This window comes from Cherax quadricarinatus, chromosome 43 (genome assembly GCF_038502225.1).
Source record: "Cherax quadricarinatus isolate ZL_2023a chromosome 43, ASM3850222v1, whole genome shotgun sequence".
NCBI classification, from domain to species: domain Eukaryota; kingdom Metazoa; phylum Arthropoda; class Malacostraca; order Decapoda; family Parastacidae; genus Cherax; species Cherax quadricarinatus.
This window is the reverse complement of record NC_091334.1, coordinates 17,411,464-17,422,858: the sequence shown is the minus strand read 5'-3', so window position 1 is coordinate 17,422,858 and position 11,395 is coordinate 17,411,464. Positions and strand designations below refer to the sequence as shown.

Sequence of the window (11,395 nt, the reverse complement as noted above, 5' to 3'; positions counted from 1 at the left end):
TTGCAATTATCTCTTTCTTCATTTCAGTAGTCATTAGCACCTTTTTTCTTGAAGGGTTGGCACTAGAAGTTTTCTTGGGGCCCATGGTTACTTATTTTGCAGAAACAAGCACCAAAAAGTGATAATATGGATAATATGGAATGTACCGAATGTATCTTTAGATGCGCGCACACTGGCTGGCTTGTAAACTCTGGCACACATGGGGCAGTTCAGGCCACACGTGGACACGTCTTGTATGAATTGTATCGAATGTCGGGTTTTCCATCGAATGTCTAGGCGAAATTTTTGCGTTAAAATGCATCGAATGTCGGATTTATCGAATGTCGATGCCATCGAATGTCGGAGGTCCACTGTATGTAACATTAATTCAGAAAATTTTCACAACTGGCAAATTCACAGCTATTTTAATTTTTTTAACTGAATTCTACATTTTTAGGGGACTAATTTGAAAAAAAAAACACGAAAGAACATTTACTCTTAAAATAAAATCAGTAATGTTCTGCTTTATGGGCTGTAATACAATTTAGATATCTTTTTAATAGATTGTGGAACAGCTGACCGAGAAAGCAGTGGCTGGTGCCCGTGCCACTGTTCTCTTCCTGACCCTGAATGACACGAGGGACTTGCTTGGTGCTGTTAAGAGAGCAGTCCGAGCCCACCGCTTGCTTAAACACCAGCTTGTCTTCTTGGGGACTTCCACATGGGGTGATCACAAGGATAAGGTACTTCGTCATAAAAAATATACCGCAAACTTTTAGTGAACACTATATTATGGTTTATGATGATTTAGTGAATACAGTATTAGGCATATACATATTTAGTAAATACATACAGTGATCCCTTGAGCTACGATATTAATCCATTTCAGAAGACGTGTCATACCTCAAAACTATTCTAACTCAAACCCCAAAACATATGGGTTTATGGTAATTTATTACAAGATCCCAAGATGGATATAACTCTGTATTGGACTGAGGAAGTCACTGGTTTGTGAAATGTTTCTACAATAAAGATACCCAAGTGTCGCACAAGCATCTGATTCATCATCATTCACTGGCTTGTTCTTCAGAGAAATAGTCTGCTTACTGTACACTTTAGGGACTTGAATGTCTTGGTAATGCAAAAGATGGTGTAATTATAACACAAATATAGTTACGAAGGGTAATTTTTTTTTTTTATTATCACACCGGCCGATTCCCACCAAGGCAGGGTGGCCCGAAAAAGAAAAACTTTCACCATCATTCACTCCATCACTGTCTTGCCAGAAGGGTGCTTTACACTACAGTTTTTAAACTGCAACATTAACACCCCTCCTTCAGAGTGCAGGCACTGTACTTCCCATCTCCAGGACTCAAGTCCGGCCTGCCGGTTTCCCTGAATCCCTTCATAAATGTTACTTTGCTCACACTCCAACAGCACGTCAAGTATTAAAAACCATTTGTCTCCATTCACTCCTATCAAACACGCTCAAGCATGCCTGCTGGAAGTCCAAGCCCCTCGCACACAAAACCTCCTTTACCCCCTCCCTCCAACCCTTCCTAGGCCGACCCCTACCCCGCCTTCCTTCCACTACAGACTGATACACTCTTGAAGTCATTCTGTTTCGCTCCATTCTCTCTACATGTCCGAACCACCTCAACAACCCTTCCTCAGCCCTCTGGACAACAGTTTTGGTAATCCCGCACCTCCTCCTAACTTCCAAACTACGAATTCTCTGCATTATATTCACACCACACATTGCCCTCAGACATGACATCTCCACTGCCTCCAGCCTTCTCCTCGCTGCAACATTCATCACCCACGCTTCACACCCATATAAGAGCGTTGGTAAAACTATACTCTCATACATTCCCCTCTTTGCCTCCAAGGACAAAGTTCTTTGTCTCCACAGACTCCTAAGTGCACCACTCACTCTTTTTCCCTCATCAATTCTATGATTCACCTCATCTTTCATAGACCCATCCGCTGACACGTCCACTCCCAAATATCTGAATACGTTCACCTCCTCCATACTCTCTCCCTCCAATCTGATATTCAATCTTTCATCACCTAATCTTTTTGTTATCCTCATAACCTTACTCTTTCCTGTATTCACCTTTAATTTTCTTCTTTTGCACACCCTACCAAATTCATCCACCAATCTCTGCAACTTCTCTTCAGAATCTCCCAAGAGCACAGTGTCATCAGCAAAGAGCAGCTGTGACAACTCCCACTTTGTGTGTGATTCTTTATCTTTTAACTCCACGCCTCTTGCCAAGACCCTCGCATTTACTTCTCTTACAACCCCATCTATAAATATATTAAACAACCACGGTGACATCACACATCCTTGTCTAAGTCCTACTTTTACTGGGAAAAAATTTCCCTCTTTCCTACATACTCTAACTTGAGCCTCACTATCCTCGTAAAAACTCTTCACTGCTTTCAGTAACCTACCTCCTACACCATACACTTGCAACATCTGCCACATTGCCCCCCTATCCACCCTGTCATACGCCTTTTCCAAATCCATAAATGCCACAAAGACCTCTTTAGCCTTATCTAAATACTGTTCACTTATATGTTTCACTGTAAACACCTGGTCCACACACCCCCTACCTTTCCTAAAGCCTCCTTGTTCATCTGCTATCCTATTCTCCGTCTTACTCTTAATTCTTTCAATTATAACTCTACCATACACTTTACCAGGTACACTCAACAGACTTATCCCCCTATAATTTTTGCACTCTCTTTTATCCCCTTTGCCTTTATACAAAGGAACTATGCATGCTCTCTGCCAATCCCTAGGTACCTTACCCTCTTCCATACATTTATTAAACAATTGCACCAACCACTCCAAAACTATATCCCCACCTGCTTTTAACATTTCTATCTTTATCCCATCAATCCCGGCTGCCTTACCCCCTTTCATTTTACCTACTGCCTCACGAACTTCCCCCACACTCACAACTGGCTCTTCCTCACTCCTACAAGATGTTATTCCTCCTTGCCCTATACACGAAATCACAGCTTCCCTATCTTCATCAACATTTAACAATTCCTCAAAATATTCCTTCCATCTTCCCAATACCTCTAACTCTCCATTTAATAACTCTCCTCTCCTATTTTTAACTGACAAATCCATTTGTTCTCTAGGCTTTCTTAACTTGTTAATCTCACTCCAAAACTTTTTCTTATTTTCAACAAAATTTGTTGATAACATCTCACCCACTCTCTCATTTGCTCTCTTTTTACATTGCTTCACCACTCTCTTAACCTCTCTCTTTTTCTCCATATACTCTTCCCTCCTTGCATCACTTCTACTTTGTAAAAACTTCTCATATGCTAACTTTTTCTCCCTTACTACTCTCTTTACATCATCATTCCACCAATCGCTCCTCTTCCCTCCTGCACCCACTTTCCTGTAACCACAAACTTCTGCTGAACACTCTAACACTACATTTTTAAACCTACCCCATACCTCTTCGACCCCATTGCCTATGCTCTCATTAGCCCATCTATCCTCCAATAGCTGTTTATATCTTACCCTAACTGCCTCCTCTTTTAGTTTATAAACCTTCACCTCTCTCTTCCCTGATGCTTCTATTCTCCTTGTATCCCATCTACCTTTTACTCTCAGTGTAGCTACAACTAGAAAGTGATCTGATAGATCTGTGGCCCCTCTATAAACATGTACATCCTGAAGTCTACTCAACAGTCTTTTATCTACCAATACATAATCCAACAAACTACTGTCATTTCGCCCTACATCATATCGTGTATACTTATTTATCCTCTTTTTCTTAAAATATGTATTACCTATAACTAAACCCCTTTCTATACAAAGTTCAATCAAAGGGCTCCCATTATCATTTACACCTGGCACCCCAAACTTACCTACCACACCCTCTCTAAAAGTTTCTCCTACTTTAGCATTCAAGTCCCCTACCACAATTACTCTCTCACTTGGGTAAATAAGCTAGAATTAGTGCAGGAAACACTTGTGATAGTTTTAAGCTGAAGAGTAAACAATAAACTGTAGTGCAAACTCTGGTATTGGCTGAGATGCTACCATAGAGACATTCAGCCCCATTGCTGATTAGCTGCTAAGCCACCCTTGCAAACCCCTACTATTGGCTCAGACCCTCCAGGTAGACACTGTCCAAGAGGCAAGCTACCACATCGCTGGTTGGCTGAGGCCTACCCATGCACCCCAACCATAATAATAATTATTATATCTGCAAGCACATGATTCAGCTATTACAGACCTAGCTGATATCATTGGCATACTACTGTATAAAGAAAGCATTTCAGGCAACTTAGGTTAATCTTGTTCCTCAGGATGTGACCCACAGCAGTTGTACCATTGTACGCATATCGTATCTCAAATTTTTCAAAGTAACTCAAAACTAAATTCCTCTATGAGGGTAAGTCATAATTCAAGCCCATTTTGACTCCAGGGACCACTGTACAGTATTATGTGTGAATTACATTTGCACAAAAACACTACAGTCCATCTGAAGGTGTGCTAGTATGGACAAGAGCACCCAGGTATTTTCATTCATTTGTTCTTTTCACTTGTATTTATTTTTGTAATTGCAGTTACAGATTTTAAACTGGTTCCTTGCCATAAACTACAATATTTACGAAGATGCTTCAGAACGATTTTCATTAACTTAATTAAAAAGCAAATGTCTTTGATCTTAATATCAAGCAGTCTTATGATTACAAACAAACAAAACAAAAGTGTAGTTCTTTGAAACGGTTACAATGTATGTTTACATTTCATAGTTTGATTGGTACAAAGAAAGCCACCATCATGTCGGGGCATTTCGGGCAGACTTAACCTAATGCTTGAAGACTACTTAAGTCTACACAGGTGAATATTGGCAAATATCAAATAAAATGCCAGGTAAATTGTTTTGTATAAAATACACATATGCAAAGTAGAATAACATGGAGAGCATATAAATCTGTAGGGGAAGGAGGGCGGGGTAGGGGTCGTCCTTGAAAAGGTTTGAAGGAAGGGGTAAGGGAGGTTTTGTGGGCAAGGGGCTTGGACTACCAGCAGGCGTGCATGAGCATGTTCGATAGGAGTGAATGGAGACGAATGGTATTTGGGACCTGACGATCTGTTGGAGTGTGAGCAGGGTAATATTTAGTGAACGGATTCAGGGAAACCGGTTTTTTTCATATAGCCGGACTTGAGTCCTGGAAATGGGAAGTACAATGTCTGCATTCTAAAGGAGGGGTTTGGGATATTGGCAGTTTGGAGGGATATGTTGTGTATCTTTATACGTATATGCTTCTAAACTGTTGTTGTATTCTGAGCACCTCTGCAAAAACAGTGATTATGTGTGAGTGAGGTGAAAGTGTTGAATGATGATGAAAGTATTTTCTTTTTGGGGATTTTCTTTCTCTTTGAGTCACCCTGCCTCGGTGGGAGACGGCCAACTTGTTAAAAAAAAAAAAAAAAATGTTAGGAAATTTTATTATGAAAGCCTTTCACCCATCACAGGCTTTATCAGTCTAGTGATTGACAAAGCCCTAGAAGGCAAAACATTTCCATAATAGTTATGTAACATTGCACATCTGTCTTTTATACATTTGTTGATATTACATACCTTGTTTTGTAATACATATATGATGTTTTAGTTACGTGAGTTCGACTCTGAACTTGGCGGAGCACTAGTACTGAGAGATGGCCAGCAGGATGTAAAGGACTTCATAGCTTATTACAGGCTTCTCAGCCCTGAGAAAAACACTCGAAATCCATGGTTCAGAGAATACTGGGAACAGGTCAGTTTATTGATCGGCTTTGGTTTAGTCATTATGAATTTTCAGGTGTTAATTCTTTACTAGTTTGAGCTGAGGAATATACTATTGCAATTAGTCTGCATTTATGTATACTATATACTGTTGATCAAACTTCAGTTTCCTAAATATTTTTCACAACAGAAATTTCAAATATATTGTTATTTTGTGAAATAATTAAACAAATTTTATATCTCAATACTTTTATGCTTATTTTCATTTTTTTTAGTTTTCTTAATTTATTAAGTTAAAACTGCAGTGCTATCTAAAAATTTTATCTCATTAACATAGAACAAATTAAAGATTGTTACAGTACAGATGAAAGAATTAAAATCTGGTAAAATATTCTCTTTCTCATCACACATCACCAGTGTTGCTTGCAGCAGAGTGTATATTTTATATTACTCTGATAGTATAGCAAATAAAAATTACATTTGTTTGCATTCACTTTAATAAGAAAGGCATAAAAAAAGTATCCATTTGTCAATAGAAAATAAAAAAAAAATAAAAAAATCTACATTGGTTTGTCTGACTTCCTCAGAAATTGTTTGGCAGCATTAATTGCACAGTACCGAGGATGCAGATACAACCGAGTTCATGATATGGAGGTACTAGATGTACCAGAGTTCGTGAAACAGAAGTCTGTTTCATGAGCTCCTGTACTTCTGTACTCTAGTACTGGGTTGTGCTATATGCAACAGCCAGTAATGGTTATGAGGGATAAAGTTAAGACTCGGAAATGGCTTGTGTGATTTATGCATACCGGTATTCTTCCTTTGCCAAATTACTGTGTACAATATTTACATATATACAAGTACATGTACAATACAATCCAGCATAATAACAGCGAACACAAAATGTCACAAAGAACCAGAGGCCACAGTTGTATATATACGTATGCCAGATGGCAGCCTGAGAGAACTGGCTGGTTGGAACAATCACCTGAACAAAGTAACTGAACCATCCTTAACCCTTTCAGGGTCCGTCCCGTAGATCTACGCCATGAGCTCAGCTCACTCTGATAAACTGTGAGTGGTAAATTTGGGCCTAGGTATGAGAGAATACATCTATATGGTATGTGTGTACCACATAAAACAAATCCTGCAGCACACTGTGTATAATAAGAGAAAAAAACTGAGACCGTGATTTTTTATTAAAACAGCGACTTTGCAGTGTTTTTTTGTATGTTTTTTATAGTTGTATTTGCAATTTCTTGGTCTCATTTGATAGAATGGAAGACATATTACAGAAACAGAGATGATTTGATTGGTTTTAGCACTGGAAATGGCTTGAAACTGAGCTCAAAGTAGTGGAAATGTTAAATTTTTGCCGATGTTCAAGAGTAAACAAACGACCTCACACGTCTAATACACGCCAGCTGGTGGGTCTGATATACATTCACAAATGTGGTGATGATATTTATACAATTATTACAATATTGCATAACAGTAAATCTTCTATTTTTTGGTGTGAATAAAAATTCATTATGTGAATAAAAAATCAAAATGGAATTTATTTGTAAAGCCTCAAAACGTAACTAATGAACAGAGGAAATGTTAGTTTAGTGCCAGGAATACCTACATTGTTTATTCTGGACCCTATTTTGAAATTGGAATATTTTGAACTTTGTGTTAAATTGGCCAAATTACCAATTTCCGATCACTTTATTTTGTAGTTGAAACAGTTAACTTGGTGATTTCTTGTGCTCAATTGATAGAATAAAAGTAATACAAGTGAAATAGCTAAGAATTTGGTCGACTGGAATAATGTAATTGGCCTAAAATGCGAGTCAAAGTCGGCAAAATCACTGATTCGTAAATATCGCTGAAACATCAAAATTCGCGAGAGCCTAATTTCGTCAATTTTCCATCAAATTTTGTACTTTTTGTTTTATTACCTTCACAAAAAAAATCTCTACCATTTCATAAGAAAAAATAAAAAATTTTTTTTTTTTGAAAATTCTTGGACACTGGGGCACCACTTCAGATTTTGGCCTTGGACCCTGAAAGGGTTAAATCACCGTGACAAGTCAGAATGCTACAGCACACTTAGCAGTGAACAGATGTTTTAGGCTTGTGTACCACCACTAGTTGGCCCTGATTTTGGCCTTGGACCCTGAAAGGGTTAAATCACCGTGACAAGTCAGAATGCTACAGCACACTTAGCAGTGAACAGATGATTTAGGCTTGTGTACCACCACTAGTTGGCCCTGATTATTGTGTTCCTAGCTGGTAATGATGATTGCAAAGATGGTGGCTGGTCTTGTGCACACTGAATAAATACGAATGTACTTGGCACATGCAACAGTCTGTGGGTTTGTGATCCAAGCTGTAGGAGCTTGTTTCACTTCACCGTGAATATGAAGTGTGTCATCTCGATCTGATTAATTGAAATCAGTCATATCAGCGTGGATGATAAGTTAGAGAACAAACTTTTATTGGAATATTTATTTTTCCAAACTTTTATTGGAATATTTATTTTTCCAAACTTTTATTGGAATATTTATTTTCCCAAACTTTTATTGGAATATTTATTTTCACAGTACTGTGGCTGGAACAAATCACAAATAACTCTCACTTAGGTCCAGGCTAAACTGAAATGCCATCATAAGGTTCCTCTCTTGAGGTTGGATAATTTTTATTTGTCCTAATCAAAGCTTGTTTCCAACCTGTGTCATTGCCTTCAAAATATTTCATCCTTTCATAAGGATTAAAGGTATGACCTTACATACCTTTAATTCTTATATTTCATTACTTAATACAGGTCGGCTATCACTAATCCGGCATCATTGGGACCTGTAGTGTGCCGTATTAGTGAGTTTGTCTGATTACAGAGTGATTAGGTTAGAATACACTTCTTTCTTTCTTTCAACACACCGGCCGTATCCCACCGAGGCGGGGTGGCCCAAAAGGAAAAACGAAAGTTTCTCCTTTTACATTTAGTAATATATACAGGAGAAGAGGTTACTAGCCCCTTGCTCCCGGCATTTTAGTCGCCTCTTACAACACGCATGGCTTACGGAGGAAGAATTCTGTTCCACTTCCCCATGGAGATAAGAGGAAATAAACAAGAATAAGAACTAGAAAGAAAATAGAAGAAAACCCAGAGGGGTGTGTATATATGTGCTTGTACATGTATGTGTAGTGTGACCTAAGTGTAAGTAGAAGTAGCAAGACGTACCTGAAATCTTGCATGTTCATGAGACAGAAAAAAGGACACCAGCAATCCTACCATCATGTAAAACAATTACAGGCTTTTGTTTTACACTCACTTGGCAGGACGGTAGTACCTCCCTGGGCGGTTGCTGTCTACCAACCTACTACCTATAAGAATACACTTAATTAACCTTAATAAAGACTTTCTGCTGCATCTTCCTCATCTTCATCACTGCTTTCTCCTCCACTGGCTTGCTGCTGTGGATTTACAACCATCTGCACAATTTCCGAATCAGTATAATGATGAAATTTGAAATTGTGCTAGCTGAAATTAGTGCTGGATTACTGATGGAACTGGAAAACTGATTTCTGGATTAGTAATGGCTGACCTGTATTATCCTTGTGTTTTGTTTAACTTAAAAATCCTTTACTGAAGTGTCAGATTTTTCCCTTTACATGTTGTCTTGAGAATCCCTATGTTCTGTACTTTTGGCAACCGAGTATGTCATTCATATTAGATTTTTTTTTTTTTTTTTTTTTTTTTTTTTTAGTGAACTTCACAATACTATATTTTTGTCTCTTGTTAAATGCTGGTTAAGTGCTCTTGATTCAAAAAAATTTGAGCTACCGTCTTCCTAGAGTCAGATGTGATTAATTGCCTTTCCTAGGCACCAAGACCTTTATGACCTTTGTGGATTCAACTCTTCCTTATGAATATATGTAATAAAAATAATCCATTTATGTTAACAAGAGTGAACATCAGTGTTACATTCATAATATGAATCATTTACTGATTTTTTTTCTCTCGACCTCAATCAACCTCAAGGAATTTAGATGTGTAGGATCTGCATGCAAGTCAGGATCCAACCCAATGCCTGTTGTGCCATACGAATCTGTACCCTCTACTCCAAGGGTTGTTCAGGCTATGTTTTCCTTTGGTGCAGCCCTCACACAGCTGATAGGTCACCTGTGTCCCCAGCATGATGGAAAATTATGTCCAGGCTTGCCAAAGTAAGTTGTCATGCAAAAAGTTTGCCACTGCAAAAATAGAATGTATTAGTGTTATGTTCATAATTCTGCATTTAAATCATAAAACTACACCTTGAAAATTTTTGTGGTTTCTTGAGATATAGCTACATAAATCCAGTTTGCTGTTTATTATAAGCTCTATATTTAAATATGTTGTAGTGTTAGGAATAATTTTAATTTGCAAGTTCATGATTTATTTTCACAGGTGGAGGCAAAGGACTGTACTCAATGAGTTTCTACGCAACACAGAGGTCTCCCGGGTGGATAAGCCCTCAGAATATTTTCAGTTTACTGAAAACTTCCATGGCAATGCTCCACTAGAAGTCTTAAACCTTATGCGCTTTACAGATCAGAAACCTATCAAGTATAAATATGAGAAGGTAATGTTTATTTTTACATATGAATTTACTTAAACACTGCAATTTGATCATTTTTTTTTTAAACATTGGCCGTTTCCCACCAAGGCAGGGTGACCCAAAAAGAAAGAAAAACCCAAAAAGAAACAAAAATACTTTCATCATCATTCAACACTTTCACCATCACTCATACAAGGTTAGTTCTAGAGCTAAGGGGAATGCCGTACGAAGAAAGGTTGAGGGAAATCGGTCTGATGACACTGGAGGACAGGAGGGTTAGGGGAGACACGATGACAACATACAAAAATACTGCATGGAATAGACAAGGTGGACAAAGAGGGGACACAGAAACATGGGGTCACAATTGGAAACTGAAGACCCAGATGAGTCAAAGGGATGTTAGGAAGTATTTCTTCAGTTATAGAGTAGTCAGGAAGTGGAATAGCCTAGCAAGTGATGTAGTGGAGGCAGGAACCATACATAGCTTTAAGATGAGGTATGATAAAGCTCATGGAGCAGGGAGAGAGAGGACCTAGTAGCACTCAGTGAAGAGGCAGGGCCAGGAGCTGAGTCTCGACCCCTGCAACCACAATTAGGTGAGCACTGTCTTTGCAGAGGCTCTCAGATACAGCAGTTTACAAGTCCCTCCAAACTGCCAATATTCCAAACCCCTTCTTTAAAGTGCAGGCATTGTACTTCCATTTCTAGGACTCAAGTCTGGCTAACCAGTTTCCTTCAATCCCTTCACAAAATATTACCCTGCACACACTCCAACAGCTCTTCAGATCCCAAAAACCATTCCTCTCTATTCACTCCTATCTAACACACTCACGTATACTTGCTGGAAGTCCAAGCCCCTCGCCACAAGGCCTCCTTTACCCCCTCCCTCCAACCTTTTCGATGACAGCCCCTACCCTGCCTTCCTTTCCCTACAGATTTATATGCTCTCCAAGTCATTCTACTTTGTTCCATTCTCTCTAAATGACCAAACTACCTCAACAACCCCTTTCAGCTCTCTGACTAATACTTTTAGCAACTCCACACCTCCTCCTAATTTCCATA

At 38.7% G+C, this 11,395-nt stretch overlaps 1 protein-coding gene across 2 annotated transcripts in view; it reads left to right on the top strand.

Moving 5' to 3' along the window:
• Nucleotides 1-11,395, top strand: part of LOC128694146 (uncharacterized) — a 179,979-nt gene that overhangs the window by 128,800 nt on the left and 39,784 nt on the right. For both annotated transcript variants that reach the window (XM_070093626.1, XM_070093627.1), the window contains exons 16-19: nt 543-722; nt 5,635-5,778; nt 9,775-9,959; nt 10,183-10,357. In XM_070093626.1, coding sequence (XP_069949727.1) covers nt 543-722; nt 5,635-5,778; nt 9,775-9,959; nt 10,183-10,357 — 684 coding nt within the window. The remainder of the gene's footprint in view (nt 1-542; nt 723-5,634; nt 5,779-9,774; nt 9,960-10,182; nt 10,358-11,395) is intronic.